General features: G+C 29.7%; 2 protein-coding genes across 2 annotated transcripts in view; one reads left to right on the top strand and one right to left on the bottom strand.

The window, feature by feature from the left end:
• Lmpt (Limpet) overlaps positions 1 to 6216 on the top strand; it is a gene marked incomplete at its 5' end in the record, with an annotated part of 767445 nt that extends 761229 nt beyond the window's left edge. Inside the window, 3 exon segments of the mRNA XM_067051042.1 lie at positions 2131 to 2300; positions 3259 to 3445; positions 4339 to 6216. Coding sequence (XP_066907143.1) covers positions 2131 to 2300; positions 3259 to 3445; positions 4339 to 4496 — 515 coding nt within the window.
• Positions 6217 to 9065: 2849 nt separating this feature from the next.
• On the bottom strand, positions 9066 to 20170 carry LOC106683003 (tRNA (uracil-5-)-methyltransferase homolog B). The gene is made up of 8 exons (XM_014424199.2): positions 19945 to 20170; positions 19676 to 19864; positions 18229 to 18399; positions 17928 to 18160; positions 17643 to 17857; positions 17394 to 17536; positions 15318 to 15396; positions 9066 to 9474 (listed from the first exon to the last, which is right to left on the bottom strand). Exons 1-8 carry the CDS (start codon positions 20047 to 20049, stop codon positions 9257 to 9259), a joined length of 1353 nt encoding a protein of 450 aa, XP_014279685.1. The 5' UTR covers positions 20050 to 20170; the 3' UTR covers positions 9066 to 9256.
• Positions 20171 to 21227: the final 1057 nt, after the last annotated feature.

Raw genomic sequence — 21227 nt, 5'->3', positions numbered from 1 at the left:
GCAACCCAGTAAGAATGTGCCCAACAGCGAGAACACTTCAGCAGTAGCAACACATCGGTTCATCCTTCCTTCTTTATGGGATGATAGTTGGTGAGTCGTGTATGTTCCATCCGAATACATCTCTGTAGCATGTGATAAACATTAAACATATGATGTTTAAATTATAAAATTCATAGAAGGGTGAGAAAAAATCTTCATTGAAATAATGTAGCAGAGATTAAATGCAAAATTTTCAAAAAATCTTTCACTAAAGTACCTTCCTCGTCACAAACGTACATCAGTAATGATCTTAATGTAGTTATGTAGTTTGTTTCAAAAAACAATTTCAACTCCTAGCAAATGCTGAATGGCATAGTCTAAAAGTGTTGCGTTTTGGCATACTTCAGCGCCCTGTTTACTTGATACTTCTTATACGTTCGGCGTAAAGTTAATTAATAGTAGAAAAATATTTGTATTCATCAAATAATACTATTTTTATATACTTTCAAATGTTTGCTATTATTATTTTTATATATTGACACATTTTAAAAAATATACGTTAAACCTCAGTCCCTGTTTTTAATTTATAAACTTCATTGAAACCATTGTCTACAAAATATGCTACATCAATAATAAAGCCTATGATTGATCACAAAGGCACTACCAGGTGTTTATTACTCAAATAAATAGCGTGCAGAATTACGAATGTTAATCCATCACGCTTTGGGGAGGAGATCTTGATACCAAAAAGTAATTTTGCAAACCAACATCGGAATAGCAGGTGTAGACAGTTTGCGTGTTCCTTATCATTGAATATGAGTCCCTGCATATAGCTCCTTCCCTTCCAAAATGCTCTCATTTCACGACTAATCATCATGGTTAATTACCTATGCTAATTTTTTAACCATATTTTGTTCCAATAAAAATGTTCATAGAACAAAGATAATTAAGGTCGACATAGAAATTTGGTCTCCATTATCTATTACTTAATTTGATAGATCCTAGAATAAATAATTTTGATAATATATCTTTGTGTTCTACTTTTAACTTATCCTTTGCCTAAATTTTTTTCAAAAAAAAAAATTTATTTTTCACATTTGTTATTAAAACTAGGTGGATATAGTATATATTTTTTCGAATAGTTATGACGTAATAGTAATGTTTAAAATCTTTACTATCTTCACCTAAACAAAAGATCGAACTAAATTCCAAAGAAAAAATATACATAACAACAGTCTGTGTCTCCTACAACATTCTGTGACTTCCATGTCTACAAAGAATTTTAATATATCCACGATTTTTTGCATATAAATAAAATCTCAATATTAAATTGAAAATTTTGCTAAAATATTTTTACTATGATCAACTTTATTGTGGTTGTTTATTTTTTTAGTGGGAATAATTGTTAATTATTAAATAAGATCAAAATGGCTGAGGGGAAAAATCCTTAAAGCCAAATTATTTAAAATAAAGTTATATAATAATAATATATATATAGATGATTGGCTGTGAGTTAATAAGGAGGAGATGGCCAGGGATCCGGTTAAGATGGAAGAAAAAATTATAATCAACTATTTATTTATTTCTGCTGACGTTTCGACTTGACCCTAATGAAGTTGTAGGTGGAAGGTGAACAAAAACACCTCAATTGACCAAAGATGTAAAATTTACACCATAATGACATAAGGGTCATATTTGTTCATTTGAGGGTTCTTTGTTTACATTTACACCTACAGCCCTGATGAAGACCAACAACATAGGTCGAAACATCAACAGAAAATAAATAAATAGTTTATTATTATTTTTTCCTTCTTTCTTGATCACAACCGTGGCCATCTCCTTCTTATATACTAACATATTTTGTATTTTATATGTAACAGTTCTATTCTATAAACATATTTTTTCTTCACACCCATTATTAAAATTATATGTTTTTATATATACTACTCCTGGAAGTTTTTTTTCTTAGTATTTAAATTACTTTCTTTTTCCTCATTATCCTCTTAGACAACATTCTCTTTTTTGGGAGGTGTTACGTCTTATTTTTAATCTCAAGAAAAGATTTATGTGCGTTGTCAATTGTTTTACATTCATCCTTTACTTTTTTATATTCAGTTTACAATGTAAGTTTACAAAAATATTTTGTTTTAGGCACAAAGAAGATGGAATACAAGACTAGACAATGGCATGAGCAATGCTTCTGCTGCTGTGTCTGCAAGACAGCAATTGGAACTAAGAGCTTCATTCCTAGGGAACAGGAAATTTATTGCGCAACTTGCTATGAAGAAAAATTTGCCACTCGCTGCGTTAAGTGCAATAAGGTAATCATGTTCTTATTTGAAATAAAAACATTTTTGTTTGCTCAAATTTTTCCACTTTACCATGATTTCCCCACTATTCAAAAATTTGTTAGGTTCTTGTTATATCTGTGAACTATGGATACCAAGAGAAAAAATTAAAGTACTAGTGAATCTCTATTTATTTAAATCTATGAAATATGATGGGATGTATACATATATTACATCCCTTACATACATGCATATACAAATACATTACATCCCTAACATATATGTATACATACATACATCATTTTGTTTATAACATCTTTATCATCTATTTAGATAAAATATAAATTTGATGGAGTATTCTTTTTTCATTAATAATAAACTACTTCAGATTTTTTTTTTCATATGTAACCGACTTATAATAAAAATCCATTAACAAAAACTAAATAAAATTGTATACAAATACATTACCAAATTTGTAAGTAATTTTAACAAACTCCTTCCTAGCAAAATCCACTTACATGCTTAGGATGTAAAATTTAAATTTGAAGGAAATATGAAAATTTCTATTGTATCAATGAAGCTAATTTATGTTTTTTATTAACTAAGCAATTTTTTGTTTTATTAATGAACTGTTCTTTCAATAAACTAATCAGAAATGGTTACATTTTTTATAATTGAAAATTATTTTTAAATCCATAACTCAATATCACAAAGATTTTATATAAAATGGGCGTTGATGACCTCAGGGTTTTACGCCCTAAAGCCCCAGACAACAACAACAAAGATTTTATGAGGACTTGGTGTGAATTCTAAATCAAGTCAATAGATATTATTAGATGGTAATAAAAAAAATATACATAATTATTTGCATAACTCATTTAGATGTCAAAAAAATATAAACAATTTTTGGAGATCCACAAAAGTTCTGCTTTGGAAAGTAAATTAACTTTTTCGTCATACAATTTTAACTCTTATATTCTTATGATTTCAGATCATTACCAGTGGTGGTGTGACATATAAAAATGAGCCATGGCACAGAGAATGCTTTACATGCACAAACTGCAGCACATCCCTCGCTGGGCAGCGCTTTACATCTAGAGATGAGAAGCCATATTGCGCAGAATGCTTTGGAGAACTGTTCGCTAAGAGATGCACAGCATGCTGCAAACCTATAACTGGTAATTTGTTTTTATTTTATTTTTTATCCATTAAACAGATTTAGAAATTTATTTTTATTTGATCATTCAATTATTAATAAAGAAAAAACATACTAACCCAAAAAAATATGAAATATAAATAGAGCAATATCTAAAATTTGATTTTGAGAAATCCTATGTATTTGTATTAGCTAGCATTGAGCAAACTGTCAACCATAATTTATCTTGTGGTGGGCAGTCAAGGTTTTAAAACATCGCATCTTATATCATGGATCTTTTCAAGTTAAAAGTTATAGATTGATTCTGTGGTCCTACTATGAAATAAAATCCTACCTTTTAGATATTCTTACTGGTGACACTTCTGAGCAGACTAATGATATCCATGGTAACATACTTTGGCACCATTTAATAATATTCAAGATGGTGAAACATTACAATAAATAACAATTTGTAATAAGTAATCAGTTCTGAATTGAAAAAAGGTCCACTTTAAATCCTCAGATTTTTTATTAATAAAAGTATTACAAATTTTATTAAACTACATTATTAAAGAAAAAAAATGTTGACATTTCAACTATTTTCAAAACATATATTATGTGTGAATAATCAGTTTATTATATAACTGTACACAAATCTTGGAAGTACCTGTTTGAATATTTAAAATTAAAAGACCAAAATATCAATTTTTTTATAATATAATTTAATTAAATAATTCTTGGGGTTTAAATTAGTCCTTTCTTAATCCATGATTAATTACCTATTATAAATCTTAATGTTCCAACTTTTTAAAATGAAAACCTAATAAAAGGTCAAATTTACATAAAGAATAATTGCTAGTCAACTTGAGTATGTTTAGGAAAGAAACAATGAAATTATAAATCATATAACCATTTTTTTTTTTTTTGTTATTACAGGTATCGGTGGAACACGATTCATTTCTTTCGAAGATCGACACTGGCATAATGACTGCTTCATCTGCGCTTCTTGCAGATCATCCCTTGTCGGACGAGGTTTCATTACTGATGCAGAGGATATCCTGTGCACAGAATGCGCCAAGCAGAAGCTTATGTAAAGACCGTCAAAACTGCCCAGTTTAGCTTCTAATCACTTGCTATGTCTTCCCTCTCCCTGATTCTTTTCTCTTCTCTCTATTACTCTATTCTTTAATTTCTTAAGGTCATTTAATTGTAGGTATTTATTTCTGACTATTATTTCTTACATTTCCTTTTTATTATACCATTGCTTCAGCTTAATAAGTGTTTTAAAGGAATAGAAATGTTTTGTATGAGGAAAAAGAGATTGTATTTTATTTGGTGTAGTTAGCCCTTTAAGCCTACCAGAACACAAGTTAGCTGATTCGGGTATGAAATACGCTATTCCCAAGAGATAGTTTGTATGATGTTATTTCATTTATGTATTTTATAATTGTTAACCCATTTAAATATTTAAATACTTGTTTATTATTATAAGTTGTATTTAAATAGTAGTTTTCTTTTTTTTTTGTATTATAACGTGATACATGCATATATTATGTTTTGCGATTAATAATTACTAAATTATATTCTTAGCGAACTGCCTTTTATTGTAAGTAAATAATTAAAAATGGCTTCCTTTTATCATTATGATTCTTAGCCTGGGTTATGATTGCTATGGCATATTAAATGTATATATTTTGCTTCTATAGTCTTGAAATGTAACAATCATAGTTGCCAGACTTAATACTAATCAATATTAAATTATTTACTAAATCTAATTATTTAACCATAGTTGTTTTGCTGCGAGCTTTTGATTTTCCATGACAAAACTTGTGTATTTTCAAAACACCCCATAAAATAACTATCAAATTAAATTTAAATGGTATTACTATAAACCAATACAATTATATTGTATGTGAAATATATCAACTTAAATATAAAAAAAAAAATATAAAAAAAATAAATAATGTAACTGAAGGCGTCATCAAATTCTAAATAAATAAAAATATTTTTATATGTTTGAATATGTTTTATATGTGACAAATTATTTTTGACTACAACCCATTTGGATAAATGTATCTATTTCGTGTAGAGTATACATCCAATGATGAAATATTTGTTACAAATAACAATATATTTTTGAGTTATAGTTTTAACAAATGAATTATAAATGGAGGGAACACTGATAATATATTCAAATTGAATTCTCTAAGAGAATTTTATATTACTTCAATAACCAGAATTTTTACAATTTTTTTTTTTCTTTAAATAATAAAAATGAAGCTCTAAATAAATAAACACCTAAAAACTTTAAAACACAGTGGCCTTAAAATGTTTTATCCTAGGATAGATGCTTGTGATAATGTTTGTCCCCGAAAAGATTCTAGATATTGTTTTTCATAAGTAGTGTTAGGCAATTTTTAAAATAGAACAAATTTATTTAATAATCATTAATACATAAACAAAGCTGAAAATTCATTTAAAATAAATTAATTCATTTTAAAAGTTGGTTAAAATAATTAATATTGTAAATGTCTTATTATGTAAATACTGAGTATTAGGAGTACATGTAAAATTCAGAATCTGCTACTGTACCGCACTTAGTTTTTAAGATTCATACCTATTTATATGTAAAAGATCCCTCTGTTATATATTTATGTACATTCAGGTTATATTTATGTATGATATATATATAATGTAATGATATCAAATATCAAAATACAGAATAAAAGAAAATGTATTTTGACCATTAGTTCTGCACTATAATATTGTAAAATGTAATTTTGGAAATAACACAATAAACAAACACAAGCATTATTTTACATATTTCACCTCACAAACACCATTAATCATTTTCATAACATAATGCAGTATACAAGGAAATTGAAATATCAAAGGTTAAATGATTCAATGAAAATTAATTTGTATCCTAGTGTATACATTTTAGCAAATAATAATAATATATTGGAACAGAATATATACCTTATTACCTGGCTGAAGAATTCTACACTTAAAAAAAAAACATGCTACCAGCACAGCTCATTATATTTAAGTTAACTTACTTTTTTTTTCCTCATGTCAAAAGAAGATAAATTGCTATAAACCATAAATTGAGGACAAGCATTTTATTCATATACTGGATGTTCTACTACACTTGTGCACCCCATAACCTCTATAATTTTTGGAATTTCGCTGGGCCATAAAAGTGGCACGAGGTCGGTTTTTTGAGAATACATTCTTTTCTAACCTTTTCTGGTTCTTCTTCAGTGCAACTTGAAATTTCCCATAGGATAGAGTAAATTTTTTTTCAAGGATTCTGATAGTAAATAGAATTTTAAGATGAATTCAGACTTTTTTTTTTAACAGACATCCTAAAAATGTGAATTTTAATAGTAAAAATGAACAATTTACAATTACCAGCATACAAATAGTATGAAAAATCAACAAATGCAGAGAAACAAAATTGTTTTAAAATTTAGTTTCCCATATAAATCTGAATCATTATAAATCGAGTTTCCTCAACTGGCCCTGAAAACTTAATAAATAATTGTATAACAAATCGACACCAAAATTTATAAAAATTGTTTCCATTAAAGGGGTAAGCATGGATACTGGGACACCCTGTATATATACAAAAAAAAATGTGCACAGAAATATAATATATTTATATTGAAAAAAATAATAACTCTATAACCCATCAGTGTTGAAAAAAAAAACGAATAGGTGTATTCAGTAAACTATTGCCACCTATCAACAAATTTTTAATTGATGATCCTCATCGCAAGAAGAAAGGCAGTAAGACTCATCTCTATGCTGTAATCCCCCTTTTTTTATTTTTCAATCATCAAATTTTTATGATACCATGCAAGAAGGTTTTTCATTCATGGTGTTCTAGTACATAATCTTGAAATTCCCATGATTGAATTGCTATACCAAGACTTGACAATACTTTGTTTAAGTAGTGATACCTCAAATTTTTCATTAGTAAATGACTTCTCAGCTCAACAAAATTTATGACTATTCTACAATAATCCAAATTCAGCACCAGACAAAATTTCTATAATATTATATATACACTATAATTAAAATAACAATTGATTTGGAAGGCATTATAAAAAAAAGCTCAATAAAATGAAAAAAACATTATTCATAGCATAATTAGATTAAATAATAATAACAAATTTCGAAGCAAAACATATGATACAAATCAGATTGATAAAATAAAAAGTATATTGGTACATCTTGGAAAAAATCTATAAACTAAGTAAAACAATAAAATAAATAATGAGTCCTGTTAACGCCATTAAGGGCCTAGCCAGGCAGGAATTGGTAGAGGTTTCTGATTATTAACTCTGGTATTCTTAGGATAGTTTGGTCAGAACTCTAATCACCCGATTTATTCAGATTTTTTAAAATTTTAAATTAGTCTTAGCAAGGCCCTGGAAATAACTGTCAAACCATGCTCATTAATTTTCTGGAATGTTAAACTTTAGCCAGTTAATCCAGAATTTGAAGCCAGAAGAGTGAAGGATTGGCCAATTTAAACTATCTAATCCCTAATTAAATAGCATAATAACTTTGAATAATAATAAAGAAACCAAAAGTAATCACTAAACATCAAAAACTACCAATTGTATCAGGGAGGGATAAGTTATTTATTGAATTTACCAATGGAAATACAAGAATGAATTCATTCACAAAATACTCAATGTAGTATTTATAACAAATGAGAGACAATAAGAGGTACTTAATGATAATCTTCAAATTAAAATTTTTATTTTTTTTATTTTTCTTTATTGAAATTTACAACTGTGTAACTACAACTTAATAATACATCCAGTAAATTTGATGTAAGATCATAATGGCATGTAGAAATGGGAAATTTTGTCCGATTCTGTCCGTCCTGGACAAATTCAATAAATACTAATCATCCGGACATAATAAATAAATAGTCTTTTGATCAATCCTTCTCTTCTTTATTAAAAAAAATAGATACACAGTATTTTTAATGTGAATTTACTGAAGAATTTATTGCCCAATCATACAACATCAATTTACATTAAACATTTACAAGAAAAGATAATAAAAATAATAATAACACAATAGATAAGAAAATAGCACAATAAACAACCCTTTCGTTCTATCATTATTCAAATTCACAATTATATTTAGTTTTTTCTTACTGTTTTATTACAAGATTTGACATGCGACTCAGTATAACAAGTCTTGAGGCATGGTTTAGACCCACTCAACTATTTTATTATAAAATTCTTTATTAATTATGAATATATTCACATGACCTAACTGACTTTTCCAGAGAGTGGTTCCTAGAATCTGGGGTATGGGCAAACCCTTCATTGAAGACAAGTATCCTTAAGCCACTTGATGATTTTTGTATTATTTACTCACCTGAAAGTAATACTCCTCTTATGTGCCATTGGCAGCTCTTGTGGTTTCCCATTATCGAAGCAAGTAACCTACACTAATAATGTTATTCATTTCGTCTAATTTGTCGAATAATATCCACTTTTGTCCAGTTGACTGAGGAATATAAAAAAAGTTGACAAAATACTCTAAGCAGGGTAGACCACCTTCGCCATAGGGATGCGTGCATGTGTAATAAGAGAGAGGAGAGGAAAGGAGATAGAATTAATACAACAATAAAATGTAGTTTATAAAAATATTTACAGACTATATTATTTAAGAAAATTATAGTAATTTAATTACAGACAAAACTACAATACAGTTTCAAACACGTAATACAACAGTACAATACATTTCAATTTAGCAATATATATTTAATAAAGCTAAGAAAGTACCATCTACAATGTAATCGCTTTGTAATGTAAAAATAAAATCACCTTTGAAAGACTAAAATCAGTTCACAATGATTAGTAAGTGGGAATATGTCTACGGGTTGCACATCAGTTAATAAAAATGGTTCAGATTTATCAAATGAAACAGAACAAAAGTCTTCAAAATTTTTAAGTGAATTTTTATGATCTGCTTTGCAAGAAACGTAAACAATTTTTCTTATAAGAGTATTTTTTCTTAACACTCTAAGAATATTCTGACCTGGAAAAAAAAAGTAATTTATTCCAATTTAAAATGTCAAGAAACACTTATATTTTGATTCATGTAACTATCTATTTAATATAATATGCAGTAGAATCCAGTTGTTCGGATCCACTAAATACACCCTCTTTACCTGGAATTTTCATTTTGCCACAAATGCAGTTCAGGAAGTGAAGGAAGAATTTGCTCTACAACAGCTGGACAGGATCAATACAAACAACTTGGAGAGGATAACAGCCATTAGGAGAGGAGTTTTAAATTGTTAAATCAAAGATGGATTCCATTGTTAGCAGATAATAGTCTAAGTTTTGATCCAAGGTAAACAGGACGGGAAAAAGCTCCTTTTTTTTTTTTTTTACATAAAGCTAAAAAAGACATAGCTTTTGTCTATAATGAACTTACTCACATAAGAATATAATATGACAATGCAAGGGACCAACACTTAATATTCTGATAATCTCTTTTGTTTATCTAAGTAATTTTGTGTTTTTGATTTGTATTAATAATACAATTTAATTTAAAACTAAATATGGGCCTATGAGTACTTTTTATAAAATTTGAAGATTATTAGTTGACAGGCATAATTAATAGTAGAAAGGTAGTTCAAGTAAGAAAGGCAGTAAAAAAAAAGTATGCAGAATAGCAGAAAAACTATAAATTAGACACCAATGTTCTTGTTCTGCCCCACATTGTAGGGCTTCATCAGGACCAAATAAATACAAGAAAGAAAAAGAGTTGTCTTCCAGATTCCGGTGAAGAAACATCGTCGGTGCCTGTGCCTTTGATATTTGGAAACAATAGTGCGTTTGTGTAACTTTTAACAGTGGTTTCCGAGTTTGTGTTTATGGCCCGTGGAGTTGTTTGGTGATCAAAAACAGATAAGGGACATCTTTAATTTACTTTCTTATTAAAACTCATTGTTTTTTGTTTTTTTTTGGTTACATTGGAAGCTATAACGATGGCTGAATCTCCACCAGCTAAACGTAAAAAAAGCAAAATTTAAAAGTACAGACATAAGAAATAATGAAACTAAACCCAAAAACTATAACAGGTTTTATATTATTAAAAGAACAGAAACTGATGAAATTGGAAATGTTTTAGATTTCAGTAGGATTTCGCCTTTTTTTATTTACAAAAACTTAAATAATCTGATTAGTGAAGTCAAACAATGTAAAAAATTAAGAGATGGAACACTCGGTATGGAACACTTGGTAGAAATATTGTCTGATAAACAATCCGATAAAATCTTAAAATGTGAAAATCTTTTAAATAATTTTCCGATTAAGGTTGAACCACACGCTAGGCTAAACATGAGTAGGGGCGTTATTTGGTGTCCGGAGCTCAATTTTTGTTCTATCAAAGAAATTAAAGATGAATTGAAAATGCAGAACGTTGTTGATGTAAAAAGAATGATTTTTTATAAAAATAACGAAAAACATGAAAGTAATAATTATCTCTTAACTTTCAATATCCCAGCATTACCCAATGAAATTAAAATAGGATACCACAATGTTAATGTTAGAATGTTTATCAGTAACCCGACGCGCTGTATGGTATGCTGTAGGTTCGGCCATACAAAACTTAAAAAAGTAAAAAAGAGCCAATATGTAGATATTGTGGAAAAGCCAAACATGAAGGTACACAATGTAGCAGTCCCTTAAAATGTGTCAATTGCCCAGAACAACATGACTCTTTTTCGAAAACCTGTAAGGCTTTTCTTAAAGAAAAGGAAATTAGAAGTATTCAAGATATGGACAAAATTAGTTATATGGCCGCTAAGAAAAAGTATGAATCACTACATCCACTTTCTTCTCAGATTACTTTTTCTAATATTGTGAAAAACCAAAAAAAAGTTAGTGTTAGTGTAGAGACTGATGAATTGGATAAAGTCTTTGTATTTAAAAAGTCGTCAGGAACAACTAACAAACCATCCTTAATACCCGGTCGCTCGGGTGATAGTAATAAAAGCGGTAACCCCACTCCTCTCCTTCTCCCCTTCACACTCCCCTCTCCAACTATTCCCGTATCTACCTCACCTATTCCTCTCCCTTCCACACCTTCATCTTCCGAATCTCCCACACCTACTAACCCACCGCTTATGGCTTGCAAACAGATAGAAGCTGTTCGTTCCACGGATCCGGACTCTTTAGCATCGGAAAAAAGAGCCCCTAATGAACTCACCTCTCCTCACGCTTGCCCAGGTAACTCACTCGGTCAATGGACTTTAGTTAAAGATAGGAGAGCTAGAAGTAAAACTCGAAATAGATCTCCAAACCGAAAGCAGAGCGAAGAGAGAGGAGCAAAGAATAACTAGTATAGGATCTCAAGAATAGGTTCTTCTCAGCTCCAAAAAATAACTAGTTATGACCCTAGTCCAATGGAACAGTAACGGTATTAAAAGTCATTTTAATGATTTGAAGATATTAATTTCTGATAAAGATCCGTTCTGTTTAAGCTTACAAGAAACACATCTAAGGCCTTCAGATCAATTTACTCTTAATGAAAACTATGAACGTGCATGTAGAGGAGTAGCCATTGGCATAAAAGACTCAATCTATTCCCACCCAGTAGAAATAGACTCCCCCCTCCAAGTAATAGCGGTTACAGTTCATTTAAACATTACCTTCACAATTTGCAGTATTTATCTCCCTCCAGATAACACCATAGAAATAGAACACCTCCTTCACATCCATGGACAGCTGACAAAGCCTGCTTTATACACCGGAGACTTTAATTCAAATTCAATACTGTGGGGATCTAAAAATACCAATCCCAGAGGTCAAATAATTGAAAATTTCCTAGATTTAACTGACCATCTGCTACTAAATTCCGGTGAACCAACGTATTTCAGCGCTACTCACCGCACATTTTCATCTATAGATCTTTCTATGTGCAGCAGTTCACTAATCAATGCTATAGACTGGACAGTTCTACCAGAACCTTATGGTAGTGATCATTTCCCAATCCGTTTGAAATTGAGAAATGTCAATCACGATAACAGCACTATACCTAAATGGATCATAGAAAAAGCAGATTGGTCTAAATTCACTTCGCTAGCTGGCCTACCACAAGATCCCCCTAGCAGCCTAACTATCGATGATGGATGCCAAGCTATAACTGAAGCTATACTCACAGCTGCAGAAATTTCAATCCCACAAAGCCTGGGCTGCCTCAAAAGGCCGCCTGTTCCCTGGTTCAACACTGATTGTAAGAAAGCTATACAACTTCGAAGAAAGGCTTTCAAGAAATTTAAAAAATATATGATTATGGAGAATCTAGTTGAATATAAAAAACAAAAGGCTATATGTAGAAGAATTATAAATGAAAGAAAAAAGGAATCTTGGAAATCATTTATCGAGTCCATTATCTCTTCTACCCCATTCAATGTCGTATGGGATAAAATGAGGAAAATAAAAGGAACTAGAGCAGCTTGCAGATATACTCTAGCTAGTGAAGGGAAATTGTGCGACGATCCAGATTTAATAAATAATATATTCGCGGAATATTATTCTAAAGTATACAATGATGCCTCGCCTACCAATGTTTTTCAGCATTTAGACTTCTCCACAACTGAAGAATACCAAGATTACAATGCCCCATTTTCAATCTGAGAGCTGCAATCAATACTACAAGGCGTTAAAGGATCTTCACCTGGTCCTGGCAATGTACACTATGCCATGTTACAACACCTACCTAAAACCACACTGAACTGGCTCTTGGATTTTTATAATTATATCTGGACCACTGGAAATTATCCTATGGACTGGAATCAATCTATCGTGATTCCTATTCTGAAAACAGGACAAGATAAACGTCATCCATCAAGCTACCGACCAATTTTTCTAACCAGTTGCTTATGTAAGATAATGGAGCGAATGGTAAATAAGAGGCTCACATGGATCATGTGGAAAAGTACCATCTTGTCCAAAACTTTCAATGTGGATTTCACAGAGGGAGATCAACTATGGATCACCTGGTTCAAATGGAAACTGAATTACAGTATGCCTTTGTTCAAGAGGAGGAAGCTGTTGCTGTCTATTTTGATATGCACAAAGCCTTCGACAAAACAAATCTAGTCATATGTACTCTAGTCATGTGTCATATGTAATCTAGTCATATACGAAATGGCTGATAGGGCAGCAAAAAAGTCAAGGCATGGAGCAGCTCCAGTCGTGGCAACCGCAGAGAGGAGGTTGTATTAACACGCCTAAGACTAGGACACACCAGACTCACACACCTTCACTTAATTACAAAGGAGGATCCACCCAGATGGCAGAAATGTAATCAAAGAATGACAATAAATTATATCTTCGAAGAGTGTGTTTTCTACGGCAGAAGAATAAATGAACTGGGTATACCTTCAAATATATCAGAGGCCTTGGGAAATGGAGAAACATATTTAAATAAGATTATGTCTTTTCTGAAAATACAAGGACTATTTGTGAATATATCGTGTATATATATGAATGTATGCGTATGTATATGTGTGTATATATATATGCTTTTATGTATATTATGTATTTTTTGTATACTTTATATATTATGTGTTTGGTTTTTTTATATGTTATGTATTTTTATCTATCTATTTTATACATATATATGAATTTTTTTTTCATTTATATAATTGAACACTGGGTGTGTATATGAGTGGGATGTTGGCGTTGATGACCGGAGGGTTTTACGCCTTAATTTCTGAATAAACAAACAACAACAAGAAAGAAAAATTATAAAGTAAGGTAGGACTACAAGATTATATATTAAAAGGTATGCAAAATAGATATAAAAAAGTAGAAAAATAAAATTAAAAAAATTCAAATATATATGAATAGAATAAATGTCAATAAAAAGTACAGTAATGAATAAGATAATTGAAAATGTATCGCTGAAGTAATAATTAGAGATAAAATAATTTTAAAAAGTAATAATAAATATGGTAAAATTAAAAGAAGGAAAGAGGAGTGAGGAAATGAAGAGTAATCATGGTCCAATAACAAATCAAGGGGATGGTAATGGTATGTAAATAGATATATAAATAATATAAGGATCAAATAGAAATTATCCACATTATCATGTCAACTACCTTTTAGTTAGAGACACCATATGCTTAATGATCCAACATCATGTACATTGAGTTTCAGTTAGTGAAAGTGTTAAATGTTCATGCCTTTCTATTCATGTTCTACCAAAGACATTTAATTAAATCATATAAACATTAAATTAATTCATATTAATTTTTATGTTATTTGTTTATCGTTGAACCTCATATATCATAAATCCTATATTCTGAATCAAAGAAAGTTACTAATTTCAATCACTTCATATCAATTATATAAACTTGTTTAACGTTTTATATAGTAAGAAGAGGCCTTTAGTTTGTTTTTTTTTAATCCAATATTCTTACTGTGGTATTTGAAATAGAATCACAATTTGATTAGAAATGATTAGTTATTCATGTTATTGGTTATTGTGGAGCTAACATTATTTATTATCTTTATCATTTCAACTTGTTAAGTTATGTTTATTATCTATACATATGTAAATTGTTCTATCATATATACAAATACATGAATAACATATATATATTATACAGTATACTTAATTTGCTCCCTAATTAAAAATAAAAATAGAACCTTTTCTTTATTTTATTAAGAATATAGAACCAGTGCAAAGAAACTAAGACGGTGGTGATTATTTTATTTATTTTTCTCTCCTTTTTTCAATAATATTCATAAATCAGATATTTTCTTAGAAGGATTTGATTGTTTACAGGTCAACACAGAACAAATGCAGCAATAAAAATTTAAACTAACAAATGACAAAATGAAAAATAAAATATAACTTACTAATTCCTGCTCTGCCAGGATTAATAAAAGCGACAAGATCAGAAGCCAGATTCAATTCTTTCAATACACTTTTTATTTTCTGTGAAATTTGAAAAAAAAAATTAACTTAATAAATAAACAATAATATTACACTAATCACAAATATAGTATCATTCAAATGGGAATATTACTAACATTAACAATTTAAAAATAAACTGCATGAATAATTTATAATGTCAAAAACAACAAATTTTTCTGAGTAATTATAATCAAAGAATGATGATTTTTTTAAGAATAATCATGAATGTACAGAGTCCGCTTTTAAAATGACTGTTTTCAAAGAAGTTAGATATTGAGAAGCAACTAAGAGATATTGCAGATACATAATAACAATAACTCTATTGTTATTGCAAAATCTTTGATTTATGCTGCAACATGACTATGTAACAACAATCTGAAGATGGGGTTTTCGGGATTAAATGTCGTAGTTGTATATGAAATAAATTGTTACAGTTAAACAAGGAAGATTTTGTCATTCACCAAATTCATATTAATTCTAGAAACTCTTCCAGTAGAAGATCATTAATTTAAGAATATAATAATAAGGTTATGAATGAAGACCATATGAATACTATTAATCATAAATTCTTGCAAAATCTTCGATTTATGCTGCAACATGACTATGTAACAACAACCTGAAGATGGGGGATAGTCCTGAAATGTCGTAGTTGTATATGAAATAAATTGTTACAGTTAAACAAGGAAGATCGTGTCATTCACCAAATTCATATTAAATAATAATGTTATCAATCTACTACTGTCTTTGACCATAGTTATTAATTAACTAGTTTATATTTTCATTTCATTCTCATGTATATTTCCAAATTTGTTAGTCTATTATTTATTTTATTTTTTCTCTCTGAATGATGGTTGTTGTCTTTTTGTTTTTATAGCCCTGATGAAGACCTGAAATAAGGTCGAAACGTCGGCACAAATAAATAATTCTTTTGTTTGTGTTTTTTCTGCTTACCCCCCGACTATCTTCTCCTCTTAAGACATTTTAATCCTATTCAATTAATTATGCATTATAAAATTTAGGATTAGCACATGCTTATAAATATTGCCGTGTACGGGGCTTCGGGGTTTCTAAGCCCGACTAGGGGTTCCCCGTACAGGTATTATATTGAAATTTATTCATGTATTTGTATTTATATATTTATATTATGTATTTATATTTTTTTATAGTTTTATCAGTTCTTGATGGGAACCGACTGAAAAGGTATGCGCTATATTTAATTCAAACACTAGACACCATCTGGACTCCCTCGCCGTGGTATGCTAAATATGAATATCATAATTAATCATTGGAGTTCCTTTCCAACGGTATCGTGTTCACCAATTTACTATGCTATATATATGAGGTGGTATGCAGGGATTATTAATTATAAAGTAAAGTCTTTGTTACATCTTTTATATTAACAATTATACATACATTACGAAGAATAATATTATGAGAGAGCATGGTAGGCTTGTATCCTTATACTTTAATTATAAGATAATGAATTGAGAAGTACCAGTTAGGATATTTGATATTTATACTGACTCTAAGTTATTAATTCTATCCTTGCCATTCAACTAACACCAGAAAAGGTCTTACTTGTTTCTGTACATCGGTCGGCTTGGCGGTTGTCGCGTACTGTATTTTTCCCGAGGTTTTTAGAGAGACCCCGTGTGAGATAAGGGGTGTTTATTTGTTTTCAATTACGGCGTCTATTTCTCTTTGCCACTCGCTGTACTTTCCCCGATATGTCTAAACTGGCCACGTGCAAGATACAGGCTGTTCGTTTGTTTATCTCTGCCTACACGGTCAACCGTTCCCAGAGGGTGCATACCCTCTGTTATCTATATACCTCTGTACATTTCTTTAGATCTGTTGCCAATGGATATTGGCATGCCGACAAAAGAAATTATTTTAAGTTAATAAATTCCAGCTGGTGCCTCTCATACATATCAATATCAATATCTAAGGGCAATTCATATAAAAAACATGAATATTGTAAATCAAAAAAACATTGAAATATCAGTAAAAAATGCTACCTTTTCTACTCGTCCTTGGACAAAGCTACAATTAGTTATGTTATTGTAACTGGCATTAAAAATTGCATCTTCAACAGCCGAAGGTGTATGTTCAATTCCTACACAACCTCTGACTTGCCTACTAGCAAGAAGACTTATAACTCCTATAGAAACATTCAAAACAATAGAAATTATGTTATTCATACATTTAATTCTTATATTTAAAATTCTTCAGAAAATAAAACTGAATTTATTAGTTTTTTTAATAACCTATTCCTGAGTACAAATCTAAAACAGTTGTTTTATCTGTTAAATTAGCAAAGCCCAAAGCAGCATCATAGAGTATTTCCGCTGCTTCACTGTTCACCTGCAGGAATGAATCAGGAGAGACTCTAACAGTAATGTCATGGATAGTTTCATAAATGTATTCGTCTCCATATAATAATTCAAATGGGGCTTGATCATTTCTACATCTTACATGTGGACTGAAATCAGTATTTTCAGAATAAATATTTATAGAAAAATTCAACCTATATAAAACTTTTACTACCTTACCAGGCTTGAAAATAGAGACTCTTAACATTGGCTTCCGTACTTAAAAGCCTGTCTCTTATGAGTTGCTTAGATTCTTCCATATCAGCTGTTGAAGCTCCTCCAGGATGTACTACAACTATCAGCATGATTTCATTTTTTCTATTCGACCTCACAATAATGTTTCTCCAATAACCACCATCATGGAAATCATGACAAGCTTTTAAAGGAGAATCACGAATAAGTTGTTGAAAGACCTACAATTAATAGCAAACTATGGAGATCGTAACAAATGATATCAGCAGAATAAAAAAAGTGTCTGTACCTCAGCAAATAACATGTGACAGTCTTTTAGAGAAATAAGTTTTGTTGGCTGTACACAAACTACATTTCCTTCTGCAGGACTTCCAATAAAAAAACCAACAGTTTTATCATTTCCATCTATACCTTGTCTAATACTGAATTCATCTTTGTTGCGGTAAGATTCAATCAAAGGCTGCAAGAAAAATATTATGGTATTTTTCAAAACATTTTAATTAACAGAAGTAAAAATACAAACAGGAGACTAAATAACTGAAAAATTAGTGAATGTAAGTAGATCTTATTAAATAATGGTTACATATTACTGTAAAAAATTACAACTAAACATATAAATGGATTAGTAAAAATATAAATAATTATTGTATAAACAGTTTTAATTTAGTTATTTAATTTTCTTAAAAAAAATAAATAAATAAAAAACTGGATTCAGAATTTATCTGATCACAGATAATCCATAACATAAAGACTGATGCTAAAATAAACTAGACACAAAATTTGTATTCCATTAATTTCATGATAATTTAGACAAAAATTTATTCAGTTTTTTAAAGTGTAACAATGTGTTACCTCCAAGCTTTCTACTAATTTATTCTCTAATTATTTAAAAAATCCTAAAACAAGATATGTTCAATAACAAAACCACTTTTGAACGTGAGGGACAAAGAGGATTCTTAGCTAAAAAGAGAAAAATTGTGGTTGACATGAGCAATTACATACATCAGAAAAAAATTCAGATAATATAAAAAAGTCCGGAACATATTACAAAGTAGCTGAACAAATAAAAACATAACTGTACCAAGCAGTTTAAAATAGTCTACTTCATTTTTTTTAATTAAAATTAATTCCAAAATTATCTTTCCCAATATTTATTTTACTTACTAATTGATGTTATAGTAGCAATAAAGGCTAAATATAAGGCTACAAAAAAGGGTTTTGGATTTAAACAGAATTTGATGGTAAAGATGTAATAATTAGAACAGATATAATATTAGTAATAGAAATATGGGAATAACAATTTAAAAGTCAAGCACCAATGCCAGGAAATTAAAAATTCCTTCTTTAATTAGATCACAGCTTACAATGCTTGCTCAAAAGGGATAAACAAATTCTATACAGTGAACGTCAGGTCTATACTAACTTGAAGCGTTCTATATTAGTGAGTTTTAAAGTTTCTGTCGTTATATTGATTTGTAGACTAGAACTAATATGGGAAAATAATTCAATATTTTTAAAAATATTATTGATAAAATACTAATGTATATTAAATTAGAAAATTAACAGGCAAAAATTAAAAGTTGATGGCAATTAATGAAGTATGGTTCCCTTTTTCTTCCTTTAGAATACACAAATCTTCATTAAACATTATTGGCATATTATCTCAATGAATCCATACTTCATTTTTCAAATAGTCTAAATATTTAAAATAACAATAATATAAACAGAATTCTTACAGAAGGAAGAATCTCATGAATTACAGTTTTAAACTTCGATATTTTACGCGATTTGATAGTTGCCACTACTTGCCGGGTCCATTTTTTCTTCCCCATTAATTGCTCAACATAATCTATATCCCATAAAGGAGCCACAACTCGAGAGAGTACCTCATACTGATTTTCATTTGTCACTGGTGGTAATTCTTTCTGTCAAATAGATGGAAATTAAATCACAATATCAAGATAGTTTAATTAAATTTGGCCTTACATCATGGCTAATTTATCACCTTTATTTGTGGAAATATCTCATGAAGATGTTTTCTTAAACTATGGAAAGTACTTTTCACATTTGAAGATAAAACTTTTCGAGAATGCCATACTAAAAAAGTCATCCTCAAAAAAAATAAATAACTCAAACACACTTAAATCAAGACAATAATTATTATAATAAAAATTATATTTTATTGTGTACTATTAACATTTGTAATGAAAACCTCCTCAAAGGTTATATTAATCTCCCTCAATAACTTTCCAAAGAAGTAATGTTGTTAATTGTATTATCATGGCTATATAGAAGTCAATAAAAATATCTTGCTTGAATTGACTTAGGAAATGAGTGTTCCTTTTACGTGTTCCTTTTACGTGTCCCTACGTGTTGACTTTACTACAAAGTTGTTTTTTTTAATTTTGTATATGAAGTTCTCCATAGATAGTACCATGGGCTGGAGTTTCTTTGTAATAGCCCTACTGGCTTTGCGACAGTCTGTAGGACGACCCCAGTAGAGAAAATAATCCCAGTCTATGGTACTATCTATGGAATACGTCCCATTAAAAAAAATTAAAACTGTTCTGTTCGTTAGACTTGGAACTGCTAAAGAAAAGCATCGTTATGTTGTAACTTTATAAAACCTACTTAATTTTCGCTTGGAGGAAGAGGTATGAAAATGACATTTTTAAGTCATCAGTTTCTTTTGCTTTAAAGTTACAAAAAATGGCTATCTACGTATTGGTAGAAACTATAATGTGAATTAAACCAATCTCCATATTTTATTCTTCTCACAAGCCATTTTATGAAATGCCCACCAGTATACCTTCACAAAGGAAAATTTCTTACTTAAATGTGATTAGGGCGCACTAGGAGGAAGAAGAACATGCCTAGGAATTGAAATCTAATAGTATTAGTTCATAGTACAAGTATAGAAACAACGTGGTAATTGCACTAATACCTATTTTTTTCATAATAGGGAGGACTATTAGTGATATTACAGGAGTTAAAACGTACGAAAGTACAAGTTACTATTGTACAAGTCAGTGTAATTGTATTAAATTGAATCGACAAGACTAATAGTATTAGTTTGTACTTTGTTATGAAACAGGGTCCTGTCTCCTTCACTTCCACCTTTAACCTTTTCAATTGGTTCCAGGATTAGAAAGAGAATGAGGAATGCGTATTTTTATGGTTGTTCTTTCCAAAGTGCCCACAAAATCAATACCGATGAGACTTATACTTTGTATATTATATAGTTTCATTGGATTTAAGTGATATTAACGTATTTATTAATTTTTTAAA

Source organism: Halyomorpha halys, unplaced genomic scaffold (genome assembly GCF_000696795.3).
Source record: "Halyomorpha halys isolate HHAL.00 unplaced genomic scaffold, Hhal_1.1 Scaffold458.1, whole genome shotgun sequence".
NCBI lineage: Eukaryota > Metazoa > Arthropoda > Insecta > Hemiptera > Pentatomidae > Halyomorpha > Halyomorpha halys.
Note: the sequence above shows the minus strand (reverse complement) of the source record. Positions and strands in the feature narration are given on the sequence as shown.